The sequence below is a fragment of the Mobula birostris genome, chromosome 14 (genome assembly GCF_030028105.1).
Source record: "Mobula birostris isolate sMobBir1 chromosome 14, sMobBir1.hap1, whole genome shotgun sequence".
Taxonomy (NCBI): Eukaryota; Metazoa; Chordata; class Chondrichthyes; order Myliobatiformes; family Myliobatidae; genus Mobula; species Mobula birostris.
The window spans coordinates 32,297,841-32,312,628 of record NC_092383.1 but is presented as its reverse complement, the minus strand read 5'-3'; the positions used below and the strand labels follow the sequence as shown (position 1 = coordinate 32,312,628).

The following is a 14,788-nucleotide window of genomic DNA, read 5'->3' as shown; positions in this document are numbered from 1 at the left end:
CTGTAGATAAGGCTATCTAGTCAATGAGTGAATGAGAACAGTAGAGATGATGGATTTCCAGCATCTGGAGGTGCTTGTTCTTTTTTGTTTTTACTAGCCTGTATCCATGCTGTATAATATTAGGGAAAAACCTGATCTTGCTCTATCAGTGGGGCAATTGCTTTCAGTACTCCAAGATGGTCCAACAAGGGCTTTGTGTTACTGCAATCTAGAACTCTAAATATATGAACAGTATTTCAATTCCTCTAACAATTTAAATTTTGTACAGAAATCTAAGTTTCCTTTTTTGCTGTAGTGCTGTTTCTAGCTGTTCACCATTTAAGAAGCACTTTTTAATGCGACTGTGTCAGCAGGAAATTTCAATTCATTCCTCCTATTCCCTCAATGTCATTTAATAAGTACAATGATGAGAGGAGGCAACCATAAATCCTGAAGTTACGTGGTCCTAATTGGAAACCCAGCCCAATTTCCTCCCTCTCTGTGCCTGCATAATCTCTTAATAGTTTGTCCTTAGTCATGAGGTTAACTTTTTATAGTAACTTCTGAGCAAGTTTATTGAATACTTTCTGGAATTGCTATGTAAATAATATTTGCAGATGTTCTTTTGTTAGATGAGCACAAGAAAGTAGGAACAGGAGTAGACCACCTGGCCCCTCAAACCTGCTCCGTTGCTCAATACAATAATGACTGGTCTGTCCCAGGCCTCAACTTTTCTCTTTGCCAGTTTTCCCACAACCCTGAATTCCTTTATCTTTCAAATTTAAGCTATCTTCTCTTTAAATACATACAGTGATCTAGTTTTCAAAATCTTCTGGAGATGTCGACGGATCCCTTGGTTAATGGTAAGAGTCCATGGCATTTAAAAAGGTTGGGATCCCCTGCCTTGGAGTAAAGAATTCCAGTGCTTCACTACCTTCTGCAACAGAAATTTGTAATCATTTCTAAATGATTACCTCTTTATGCTCTCATTTGAGACTCTCCCACTATTGGAAACTTATCAACACCTGACCTGTTAATGCTCCCTTAAGAATTTTGCACCTTAATAAAATACCTCTTTTTTCTAAACTTAAGCAAATATAGATTTCATTAGTTGATTCTGATGTGACGATCATCTCAATCCAGGAATAAGCCCACTGCATCTCCCTAAAGGCTGATTTATACTTGTGCGTATGGGCTACGCCGTAGGCCTGATTTATACTTTTGTATAGCTCTACGCCGTAGTGAGCATGCATAGTTGTGTCTGTGTCGCTCTGCAATTCACCGCCAAAACGCTAGTTGGCGGTGGGGTTTCTATGCCACTGTGTTGAGTTTCTTCGTGAGAGACATGGACGAGGAAATGCATTTCAAATATTTTCGGAGGTCGTCAGGTAGATTTGACGATTTGGTTCATCGTCTCCAACCATTTATTTCACATCAGTGTACAGACATGGCGGAGAAAAGCAACTGGAAATGCGATGCTACCAAGCGGACCAATCACAGTTGTTGCGGTCTGCATTGCCGCAATGCGTGAGTTACATTTTTGCAGAGGTGCACGTCACCCTACGGCGTACAGTACGGCGTAAGGTACGCAGTACCTACAGTGTACGTTTGACGCACGTATGAATTGAGCTTTAGACCACCTCCAGTGCTGATATATCCTTTTATAAATAAGGGGGAGAAATCTTTGACTGTCCTCTGGCAAAATACTTAAAATGTTAATAATGCTTCCCTGTTCGTGAATTCCAACCCTCCAGTGATAAAAGACGAATGCAATTTGCCATTCTAACTGCTTTTTGCATTTGCCTCTACCGTTTTGAGATTCATTACCAAGAGCACTTGGGTCCCTCTGTACTTCACTCAGTTAACCCTTTTCTCCATTTAGATTATGTCTACCTTTTGAATTATTTTACTGAATTGCATAGCTGTAAACTCTCCCACATTAAACTCCATTTGCCAAGCTTTCAACTACTCAATCATGTACAGTGACATGCAAAAGTTTGGGCACCCCTGGTCAAAATTTCTGTTACTGTGAATAGCCAAGTGAATAAAAGTTGAACTGATTTCCAAAAGGCATAAAGTTAAAGATGACATATTTGTTTAACATTTTAAGCAAGAAAACTTCTTTATTTCAAACTTTTACAGTTTTAAAATAACAAAAAAAGGAAAAGGGCCCAAAGCAAAAGTTTGGGCACCCTGCATGGCAGTACTTAGTAACACCCCCTTTGGCAAGTGTCACAGCTTGTAAACACTTTTTGTAGCCAGCTAAGAGTCTTTCAAATCTTGTTTGGGGGATTTTCGCCCATTCTTCCTTGCAGAAGGCTTCTAGTTCTGTGACATTCTTGGGCCGTCTTGCATGCACTGCTCTTTAAGGCCTATCCACAGACTCTGGATGATGTTTTGGTCGGGGGACTGTGAGGGGAGGGCCATGGCAAAACTTTCAGCTTGCAGCTCTTGAGGTAGTCCATTGTGGATTTTGAGGTGTGTTTAGGATCATTATCCTGTTGTGGAAGCCATCCTCTTTTCATCCTCGGCTTTTTTACAGACGGTGTGATGTTTGCTTCCAGAATTTGCTGGTATTTAATTGAATTTATTCTTCCCTCTCCCAGTAAATGTTCCCCGTGCCACTGGCTGCAGCACAACCCCAAAACATGATCGATCCACCCCCATGCTTTACAGTTGGAGAGGTGTTCTTTTCATGAAATTCTGCACCCTTTTTTCTCCAAACATACCTTTGCGCATTGCGGCCAGAAAGTTATATTCAAGAAGTTCAAAGGAACGTCTAAACAAGCCTGAAGCATTTTGGAAACAAGTTCTGTGGACTGATGAAATTAAAATAGAACACAAACTCTAGTAAATTTCTTAAATATGATGTATGTTTCAGAGAATCATGTAGATTAACTTCGATTACATCAAGCATTTCTAAATGCCTACTTATGCCTTCCTTGACTCCAGCATTTTGCCAACAACTTGTATTAAGCTAACCGGGCTATCGTTTCCTATGTTTTTTGTCTCCCTTCCTGTGTGAAAGAGGAAAATATGTTTGCAGATTTTCAATCCAAATGTATCCTCCTGGAATTGGATGAGTTCTGGAACACTTCAACCAATAGTATCTCTAATGTTTGTGGCTGCCACCTCTAAAACCTGTGGATGCAGGCCAACGGGTCCCTCTGACTTGCTGCCTAGTCCCGTTAGTGTTTCCCTGACCCTTGAGGTAGCAAAGAAGAACTTGAAACCATTCCCATTTGAAACTAGTCTATCTGTAATTTTCAGTGTATTTGCAGCAACCTTCAATCTAGACATCAAAACACATTATCTGATACTATGTTGTTGCCTATTAATAATTTACCCCATCTCACCCTTCCAGAGTCTTACACTTTCCCTAGCTGCTCTTTTGAAGCTCAATAGAAGTTAATACTGTTTGTTTTGCTTTTACTTACTAATTTTCTCTCCTAATCAATATTTATCCTTTCTTCTTTACTTTTTAGCCTTTCCCTTCTGGATCCTGAACAATTCCCAGTCTTCTGGTCTATTACTGGCCATACAACTTTGTCAGCTCTGGTTTTCAATGCCATACTTTTCTTGATCGCCTTTGATAATCATTGACTGTTCACTCTAATTGTCTATGCATTCCATTACGGCATTTAAAAAAAAATTAAATTTACTTCAGGTTGCATCACATGGTCTGAACAAAACAATGTTGGCTGTCAACGATCTGCAAAAATCTTTCATATTCATTTGCTCTATTTTTCTTGAGAGACTGTAACAGTTTCTCAACAGTAAACGTTAGTCTAAAGCAAGAATTCCCAACCTGGGTTGGGAACCCCTGGTTTAAAGAATCTATAATTCCCTTCTTTCCCTCTTTTACAATGTTGAAAAGGCATAATTGCAAACATAACTTTCCAGTTTCCGTGAAAGATTGTTGAATGACATGAAATCTAGAAGATCCTAGAAGAGCTGCATTATTTTCATCAACTCTGAACTGAAAACCATCTGGTTTAGGCAATGTGCCATTATTTTGAATGTTATTATATTCTTCTGAGCAGTTGATTTAGTTCTGTGCATTGTGCTATATCTTCGAGTCAGAATTTAGTTCCTTCAGTCATCGGGTGTTTTCTGTATTGGCCATCCAATTGGTGAAGTCTGGTCATGCTGATCTTTAGCCAGCAGTTCTGTGGAAGATCTTTGATCAGTGTGGTGCATGGGAACTGTCAATCCTGAGCTCCATGTTGCAATAAAACAGTTAGAAAGGAGTTGAAGTTATGGTGACCGTGCATCCGACTGTCGTGGAGCTCACCGCAGAATCCAGAGGCAGAGCACCAAAGTATCGAGCTGGATACACACTACATTCTGGCCTTTCGCTTTATCCAGAGGTTCATTTGTTATCAAAGTATGTATGCAATATACAGTACTGAGATTCTTCTTCTCCAAATAGCCATGAAACAAGGAATAACCATGGAAGTGAGTACAAAGTCAAACAGCAAACCCAACACCCCACATAAAAACGGCAACACGATCATCAACACGGCGCTCTCTCCACACGGCTTTAGACCACCTGGGCAACACAAACACCTATGTCAGAATGCTGTTCATCGACTGTAGCTCAGCATTTAATACAATCATTCCCACAATCCTGATTGAGAGGTTGCAGAACCTGGGCCTCTGTACCTCCCTCTGCATCTGGATCCTCGACTTCGCAACTGGAAGACCACAATCTGTGCGGATTGGTGGTAACATATCCTCCTCGCTGACGATCAACACTGGCACACCTCAGGGGTGTGTGCTTGGAGAGTGTGTGCTCTACTCTCCATATACCCATGACTGTGTGGCTAGGATAGCTCAAATACCATCTATAAATTTGCTGACGATACAAGCATTGTTGGTAGAGTCTCAGGTGGTGACAAGAGGGCATACAGGAGTGAGATATGCCAACTAGTGGAGTGGTGCCACAGCAACAACCTGGCACTCGACATCAGTAAGACGAAAGAGCTGATTGTGGACTTCAGGAAGGGTAAGACGAAGGGACACATACTAATCCTCATAGAGGGGTTAGAAGTGGAGAGAGCGAGCAGCTTCAAGTTCCTGGGTGTCAAGATCTCTGAGGATCTAATCTGGTCCCAACATATCGATGCAGTTCTCAAGAAGGCAAGACAGCGACTATACTTTATTAGGAGTTTGAAGAGATTTGACATGTCAACAAATACACTCAAAAACTTCTATAGATGTACTGTGGAGAGCATTCTAACAGGCTGAATTAATGTTTGGTATGGGAGGGCTACTGCACAGGACAAAAAAGCTGCAGAAGGTTGTAAATCTAGTCAGCTCCATGTTGGGTACTAGCCTACAAAGTACCCAGGACATCTTTAGGGAGCGGGTTCTGAGAAAGGCAGCGTCCATTATTAAGGACCTCCAGCACCCAGGGCATGCCCTTTTCTCACTGTTACCATCAGGCAGGAGGTACAGAAGCCTGAAGGCACACACTCAGCGATTCAGGAACAGCTTCTTCCCCCCGTCATTGATTCCTAAATGGACATTGAATCTTTGGACACTACCTCATTTTTTTAATATGCAGTATTTCTGTTTTTTCACGTTTTAATGAACTATTCAATATACGTAATTGATGTACTTGTTTATTATTGTTATTATTTTTATTTCATTTATTATTATATTTTTTTCTCTGCTAGTTTATGTATTGCATTGAACTGCTGCTGCTAAGTTAACAAATTTCATGTCACGTGCCAGTGATAATAAATCTAATTCTGAATCTGAACTAGCCCACCCCCCAAACCTCCCCTCCCCTACCCTGCACAAAAACACTAACAAAAAACACAACAGGGACATGCCCCCCACTCCCCAGCCAAACGCCTCTCCACTGCACAAGACACCACAAGAACATCAGCCCCCAAATCTCCCCCCCTCCCTGGACAAAAAACTAACAAAGACGCAGTAAGATAATCAGCCCCCAAACCGAAAGAAGTGGAAAAAATACTCCTGGGTTGGATGTGTGTGTATTCGTAAAGGCTCCAGTAATCTGAATAGGCTTGATGAACTTGATTGAGAAGATAAGTGGTTTATTTTATTTAGTTAGGCTTAATGTTTTAATTCTATCATATCAATGTGTTTTAAGTAAATAATTTTTAATTTAATAACAAATTCATTTAAAAGTCTCTGATCATCAAAACTGTAAGTCAGGAAAAGCATGAGTACAGGTAGTAGGCCTGGTCATGCACAATCCTGCCCATTTCATAACGTTGTTACGAACTCGTGAGCACTGCCTTGTTAAGTTTTTTACAATTATTTCTGTGAGTTGCAGTAATTTTTATTTTGCACTATACTGTTGACACAAAACAACAAATTACACTATATTTAGTACATTAGTGATGATGTACTAGATTCTGATTATTTTTAATCTGGCTCACAAGGATCCATATTGCTCTTGTTGCTGACGTTGTTGCAAAGGTTTTGGGTTATTTCTTGATCCTCTCTTGCCAGTTTCTTTTCATACTTTCTGTAACTCTTAATGTCATTTTCCAGTATTTGTGGAGTTTTACTTTTCTTTTTCAGGGGCCTTTTTATTTAGCTTTTGGGTCTCAACTTTTGTCACTGTTTTTATAAAAGTAATATCTGTTCCAAAACTTGGTTTTTCTCAGTTAATATTTGGGAGGTAAAAGGCTCTATTTTGTTCCACCTAATATTCCCTGGATGAATAAATGCCTGCTCCAACTTCTGAAACATATTGCATCAATCACTGATTTTCTAGCCTAATAAAAATTAATAAAATGCATTCTTCTAGACATAGTTACATATGAATATGGTTATTGAAATGATTCAGCTGGAACCAGATTATGTTAATGCCTAAAGATATAAACATATTGCCAAAACACAGGAACATGGGGGTTGTTTAGCAAAAAGACTTGACTGCTTCATAATCCTGGTAGGCACAAATAACTAAAATAATGTTGACTACTTACTAGCTATCAATGTGTATCAATTAGTAGTCACCGATAACTATATCTGAAGCTAGTCAAGTCAAATTGGAGTGTCAGCTAGAGGTCGGCAGTGACCTATTCTTTCTTGAACGTTACCCTTGTGCATCACTTTTCCAGCTGTTCATGCACTTTATCACAATGAAAGCAGTCTAATTACATTTGAATAATCAACATTTACCCACTATCCATAGAGAGGTTATTCTGTAGATTTAACACTTGTACTTTGAAATAAAGCTTTCACAAACCCATTCTCCAACTGCAGACCTTGTACTCTTGTTCTGGTAATCTGAGCATTGCGCAAAGATGTTATATTTTCTTTGTTTCCTTTCAACCTGAGAACTATGTGTGTAGTAGGTATCATAAAAGTATCGTGCTCAGTTTACCCACGTGGTTGTGGTGTTATGCTGAACGTACTGGTAATTAGGAAGGTTAGACCAGGTAATTTTTGAATTAAGTCCTAGGACTTCAGAATCATAATCGAGTTTATTATCACTGATTATGTGGCTTGAAGTTTATTGTTTTGTAGCACAAAACAGTGCAATACATAAAAAGTGCTATAAATGACAGTAACTTGCTGCCTGTTACACTGCTGGCATTTAGGTACCGCCACTCTGTGTGAAAAAATTGCGCTACAAATACTCTTCGAACTTCCTTCCACCCCTCACCTTAATCCTTATTGCCTGTTATTTCAAGCAGTGATGAAGTTTCTTCCATCTCTGTTGGTGTTCAGGGCTTCCTTCATCACGTCAGGTGCGTTCTCTCGGTTTTCACTACTGTCAGTCACGCAAGTCCTGGATGGAGACCCAGTGTCACACTGAAGGACTCTTCATTGATGTGCTGTTACAATTTTGTTTTACCTCTCAGAGTCGTTAGCCCTGAACTGCGACTCTGAACCTGGCAGATCGGTGGATCACTCTTATTCTGGCCTCTACCCTTAGAGTTGCTTGGTATGGGTGACCCTACTAAGAGCCAAAACATAAAATGCTCCAGCCAAAGTAGCTTTCTGAGTCATTGAGGCACGCAAGCCTCTAAACCCAATGATAACATTGTGGTCTTCTTGGAGGAAATTACAATAAGAATACATCCAAATCAATAGTGCAAAAAGAGAACGAAATTGTGAAGCACTGTGGCAGAAGAGAAAGATTTTAGTAGCCCTGTATTCTCCAAAAGTATAGAAGATTTCAAGAGTGACCCTGCTGGGCAATTAAAGCATTTAATAAGACTGCCGGAGAAAGTGTTTGTCGATTGAGAACTTAAAAGCAACAGGGTGCAATCAACTGTGGCTTAGGGTTAATTTCAGGATGTATTTGTTCTCTCCAAGCTTGGTGGACTAGTGAAGTACTTCCTCAAAGAACCACTTAGACCAACCCAATTAAAGGATTCATAACTTCAGTGGGTGGATTTTTGTTGGTTTTACAGAAGTTGAGCGATAGAAAGGCAGGTAAATAATCTTGAGGTAAGGATCAGCCAGACTCTCATTTTATTTTGGAATAGATCAGAGAAATTCAATGGCCTACACCAGTCCAAACATCAGCAGGTTTAACAGTATAATTTGTTTCCACACTCCCAATGTGCCCTACTTGCTCTGCCTTCTTCAGTTGGCATGTACACCATGAATCCCTGTAGGTTTCCATGGGCTGGAGGTTGGAGATATCCAGTCCTTTCTTGCCTCTCACTTGTCAGCTATGGCGCAGTATCAACATGCTTGTTTCTGAGCTCCAGTCTTACATGAAATGTCTAAAGACCCAGATTCTTCCATAATGATCAAGATGCCCATCTAAGCTAGTCCTATTTGCCTGCATTTGACCGGTATCCCTCAAGATTTTATACACCTGTATAAGATCAGTCCTTGGTCTTCTATGTTCCAAAGAATAAAGTCCTCACCTCTCTAACCTCTCCTGACAAACCAAGCTCCTGAGTCCTGGCAATGTTGTCACAGATTTCATGTGAAAGATATGCTGAGGTATTTTGAAGTAGTACAGAAAAAACTCATAGATGGCAAATTATCCCCCATCTAATATCATGAGAACAGATTTTCTGATCATTATCTTAATGTTGCTTGTGGGAGCCCATTATGAAAATTGATTTTATATTTTGACAGAAATAGTTGCAAAATACACATGGACTAAGATGTTAACTGTCCTGTGCTATCACCAGTGGGATCATCAGTTGATCTGCCACCTGTCTTCAGGAGTTTCGGCCCGCTTATAATCAAGACTCCCTCAAGGTGGTGGGCCAGCAGTGCTAAAGCACCACCTCCCACTTAAAAACTTGGCATCTGCCTCTATCAGAGTTGTTGGTCACTTCCATCCAACAGATAGTCTACTCTTCAGGTGTCTATGCAACTACTGAAGGGTTTGCAAGATATGTATACACTGTCTGACTATCTGCCCCTCTGGACATACTTGGTCCACACCCATGCTGATCCTTTCTCTGCTGCCTCAGCTACAGCCCTGCAGGTTGACGATCTCTCTTCTAGTGAAGCCAAGGTCACGCAGCCAGTTCTGGAGAGTGAACGCAATAGACCCACAGCAGCCTACTTCGAATGGATAGCATGAGACCTTCCACCCTCTGTCTCTGCACTCTGATCTTAACTCTGCATATTTGGTTAACTTGCGCTCATGGGCTTCATCGATGTTGTCTTCCCAGGGGACTGTGAGTTCACCAATAACCGCTTCTCTACTGCTGTCAGACCATACGATTATATCTGGACGCAATGTTGTGAAAGCTCTTTGCTCTGGGAAACTGCCTTTCTCATCCAGGTCAGCCTTGACACACCAACCATTGGCTGAAGAAAGTATGCTTGATCGTGAGCCTGCGCTGTGACTTGGAGCCTTCTTTCACAAACGATATGCGATGTTCTGTGCAGCATGGGGCATGAGATAAGTTGTGCTGCAGTACTCTCTGCTCAACCGCTTCTGTTACAACTTAGAGAACGTTGTTATGTCTCCAAGTGTACATGCCGCTGGAAAGATTGACTCTGCATGCACTCAAGATATGTTGAAGTGTTCCCTTCTCGCCACAAGCAGCACACCTGTCTGTCTTATCTTCATACCAGGCGCTGAGGTTGGCAGGTGTTGGGAGCAGATTGTACGCTGCTCTGCATAGAAAAGAAATGCAGAGCGGTTCCATCTGCCACAGAACATTCCAAGATAGGTGTCGTTGTTCAACACTTTCCCACCGGGTCCAAGCCCCTTGTTTGGCCAGGCCAGCTGTTTTAGTTAACCTCTTCTCCTCTTCTACCGCTCGTATTTCTTGTGTTACAAGCTCATGGCACTCCTTACCTGTAGAAGATGACCGCCACTTGTGGGTTGTCCATCCAAGTCCCTGGCGGCCTAGCTGGATACCCCAACCGTCTCCTTGTGCTTCAATCTGGACTCTGCCGCATCAACTGCTACACGGGCTGACCACTTCCTGCCTGATCTCACATCTGGCTGGGTGTTCTTGATGACAGGGTCTTTTGAGTCTCGAAGCATCAGGAATGATCTTACCTTGGCTACCTTGACTTCCTCAACAAGGGATTGCACTGGGATGGTAAGCTTTGTCTGGCTACTGTGGATTGCAACATTGGTGAGGCTGCTCGGTACTTCTTCACATACTTGTTGATCTTCCGTTCCATTGCCTCACCGTGGGACATTGCCACTTCATAGACAGTTAGCGGCCACATTATCCATGGCATCAGTCTGTACTGCAAGCACCACAACTTCAACTTGCCAGGCAAGCCACACTTGTCAACAGACACCAGACCTCTGCTGTCTCTTGAACCCTTTTGGTGTCTCTCAGTTCCTCTGTGTACCATTGCCCGAGGCTCTTAACTGGTTGGTCCTGAATAGATGGAATCTCCTCTCCATATGGGGTGAAATGAAGGTCAACCAGCTTTCCTCTCCTAAGAACAAGGCTCCTTGACTTCTTGGTCTTGAACTTCATTTTTCCCCAATCCATTAGCTCCTCGAGTCTAGATAGTACATTTTCCACTGCCTCCGTGCTGGGACCCAAAAAGGTAAGATCATCCATGAACGCTCATATTGGTGGTAACTCCTCTTCGCCATCAAGTGCGACACCTGGTCCCACTGATTCTACAGCCCTCACAATAATCTCCATGGCTAACACAAAAAGGATGGGTGAAATTGCACATCCCATTGGGATTCCAACATCCAAGCTCTGCCACCTAGTTGTAAACTGCTGAATGGAAAACCTCATCTGGAAATCGTTGTAGTACTGCATAACAAAGTTCCTCACCTTAGCAGGAATCCATACGAATTCCATCGCAAACTCAATCAGGACATGGGGAACAGAACCATACACATTTGCCAGATCAAGCCAAACTACAGCCAGATTTCTTCTCAACCTTTTTGACTCCTGGATGGTATGCCATATCATACTAGAATGTTCAAGGCATCCTGGGAAGCCTGGTATTCCTGCCTTCTGCACAGATGTATTTACTAATCCATTTTCAATCACAAGTGAAGATATTCTTTCTCCTAGAATGCCAAACATAATCTTCCCCTCTACATTCAGGAGTGAAATTGGTCGGAACTGATTCAAAGTAGAAGAATTCTCTTCCTTCGGGATATATACTCCTTCAGCCTCACTCCATGACAAAGGAACAACACCTTGTCTCCACACCACCTTTAACAATCTCCACAAGTATTTCCTCAGCTGTTCACACTTCTTGAACACCTTATACGGCACTCCATTAGGTCCTGGCACTGAGCCTGACCTTGCCTTTCTGATGAACCGTTCGACTTCTGCCAGTTTGGGTTCTGACAGATCGAACTTCACTCCTGGCCTGGTAGGCTTCACAAGCCCTGAAATGTCAAGCAAAGGAGCCTCCTGCTGTTCGTTAGAATAAGTGCTTCTAGGTGATCCTCAAGTTCTTGTTGAGAGATGTTAAGCTGCCCGCTCTTACTTTGTTCAAACAGTTTCTTTGTGAACTTGTGAGGGTTCTCAAAGAACGAATTTCTTGCCTTCTCTCTCTTCTTTCTCTTTTTACGTTGTGACTCTGCACGACAGAGTGATGCTAACTTTATTCGAAAATGCTCTCGGAGATCAGCAAGCCCTGGCTTGTCACCCTCACTTGCTACCTTCCACCTCTGTCTCAACGATCTAAGCTCTTTCCTCAACCTACTAATCTCCTTTTGGCGCCTGCTTGGTTGCTGTGTAGGCTTTGTTTTCTTCAACTCAACCAAACCAAACCTGTACTTTCCAACATCGTAAATCATATCGCCCATCACTTCCAACTTTCTCTTTGATGTTCCCCTGAGAGTGTTCTCCAACATCATACTGATATCCCATCAAATACACACCAAGCCTCCTCACCTGCCATTGCTGGCCACTTGACCTTCCTCTTCTTCTCTACCTCCTCACCACTGCCATCATGCGAAGAATCTACCTGTGTACTGTGGTCTGAAACCTGACCTGGGTTATTTCTCGTCTGACCTGGAGTATGATGACGCTCTCCAGAGCGAATCACTGTGGCTTGTGAATCAGTGGTTGAAAAGATCACATCATCTGTGCTTGGTGAAGAAATCTCATCTTCATCCACTGAGATGGAATAGCACTTCAACTTTGCTTGGTGGACTCGTAAACCTTTAATGCTGGAAAACGCTCTCCCACACCAACACACTGGATTAATTTAGACATCAAAAACACTGGCAGTAAAATATCTTTATGATAATTGCTTCATTGAAGCAAGATCTTTACAAACTTGTGGAGAAACTTGGCAGTTACAATTGAAGTGCTTCAAATCCACTCTGAAAAAGTGCTGACTGGTACACCTTTAATAACCCTGGGCCATTTCAAAGTGATTTTGAAGTACAGGTTGAGCATCCCTTCTCCAAAATGCTTGGGGCTGGAAGTGATTTGGATTTTGGATTTTGGATTTTTTTCGGACTTTGGAATACTTGCATTATATAGTAAGATACCTTGAGGAAGGGGGTCAAGTCCAAACACAAAATCCATTTACATTACATTCACAGCTTATGTACAACTGGTGCGAAGCTCACAGGGTGAATAGTCCTCAGATGGAGCGCAGTCTGACAAGATTGAGCTGAGTGACCAGCCCCAACTGCGTCCATTACTGGGTTTCAGCACTGTGATTGCCTTCATATCCTCCATAGATTTCAAATAGGTGCCTATTCCACAGCACTTGCAACGGGAAGGGGAGTGGTTTCATATATTTTTAATAATTTTGTGCATGAAGCAGTTATCTTCAATTTTCGTTTGTCATGAATGATCTTTGCTTGTTTCATGAGCAGCATACCATTAAGCAAAATGTGCTCAGTCCGTGACAAATCCACTCATTCAATACATGCTTGAGATCTTCATTCTTCACTTTATACAGTATTTTTCTATTTTTCATTAACGTCTGTTCATTACATTTGTAAGGTCACTTCTCAGGACTGCCTGCCTGGGAACCTTCCCAGCACCTTGTGGAGCTTTCATTTGTGATGTCTTGTCAGCACTCCAAAAGAGTTTGGATTTTAGATGTTTTCACGTTTTAGAATGTCAGAGAAGGAGTACAACCTGTACTTGCATCTCACCAAAGTAATAAAAGATTTTTTAAAAAATTTTGAACAACTTATTTATTATACACATCTTTCAACTAGTAAGTCACCTCTTTCCTCTTCCCCTTCCCTGTCCCCTTTAGAAAATCCTCCAATCAGTGGTCTAGTGATAGTTCTCCTCCATAGTGAAAAATCTGTCAGTTGCTCACTTTGTTAGAGGTGTGGGTTGTTAAAGGAATGAGCTTATCTTAAAAATGGCAACTTGTTTCAATTCCCTCTCTCTGGTCACTTCCCTCTCTTTTTCTGTAACAGTTTGAAAATGTCCAGCTGGTAGCTGCGAAGAGCAGTGACTTTGCCAGTGCTGCAAAGGAGGAGGTGGCAGAAGCTAAAATGAGATCTGACAGCCTAGTGTTGGAACTTCAGCAATGCCGTCAGCAGGTAAGACCTCTGTTTATTTAATGAGGTCAATTCAAGCACACAAAGTTTAAAATGATGGCAGCAGAAATTCGATCTCTATCATTTGTATTCAATATGCAATATTATTAGACAAGTGATTGACAATAGATTTTTTTCCCCTTGTCTCTTTCCAGTTTTTATTGTGGAATTGTGCCCCTAGACAAAGGACAAAGGCTTTCATGCATAGTAATTGTGACATTTGGAAGAAATTAGTCTGCAATTGCTCTGTATTGTGCATATTTCCCTGTGCTCCTAGTATTGGTGTGCAAATCTAGAGAGGGATGCTACAAAAATATTTTTTTCAGTAAAAATTTCATTTGCTGCTTAAGATCTGATTAGATTTTTGATTCCATATCTTTAAAACATGATTGACATCCAATCAATATCGTTCTGGGACGATATACATCTTTCTTTTTTCCTTAGCTCTCCCTGTACTCCTTGTTTTGTCAGGTTTCTGAACTGAAAGCTAAGGTTCAGGACACAGAGGTGACATTGGATCGTGAGCGGACTGCCTGGCAAAACAGGATGGTGGCCAAGGAGCATGAGATCAGTGAAGTACACAGGAAGGCACAGGAGAAGCTGGAAGAATATGAGGAACTGCTTGATGTGAAGCTGGCATTAGACCTGGAGCTAAATGTGTACAGGAAAATGCTGGAGGAAGAAGAACAAAGGTGATGGCTATAAAGCTTCTTTTCCACTTGATAATCTATCTGAAGCAAAATTACCTCACTGGAACAAATTGAATTAAGTTATTACAGTTTAGTTTTAAGTGCTGTATCACCTTTAGCTCTGTCTGAGGAATTCTGGGCTTAGTTTGCTGTGGGAATTATACCTCTCCTAGTTTGTATCCCTCAAAGAATT

The 14,788-nt window shown here is 41.6% G+C and overlaps 1 protein-coding gene across 2 annotated transcripts in view; it reads left to right on the top strand.

Moving 5' to 3' along the window:
• The window catches only part of LOC140209810 (lamin-B3-like), a 115,124-nt gene that overhangs the window by 37,458 nt on the left and 62,878 nt on the right, over positions 1–14,788 (top strand). For both annotated transcript variants that reach the window (XM_072278320.1, XM_072278319.1), the window contains exons 5-6: positions 13,784–13,909; positions 14,378–14,598. In XM_072278320.1, coding sequence (XP_072134421.1) covers positions 13,784–13,909; positions 14,378–14,598 — 347 coding nt within the window. The remainder of the gene's footprint in view (positions 1–13,783; positions 13,910–14,377; positions 14,599–14,788) is intronic.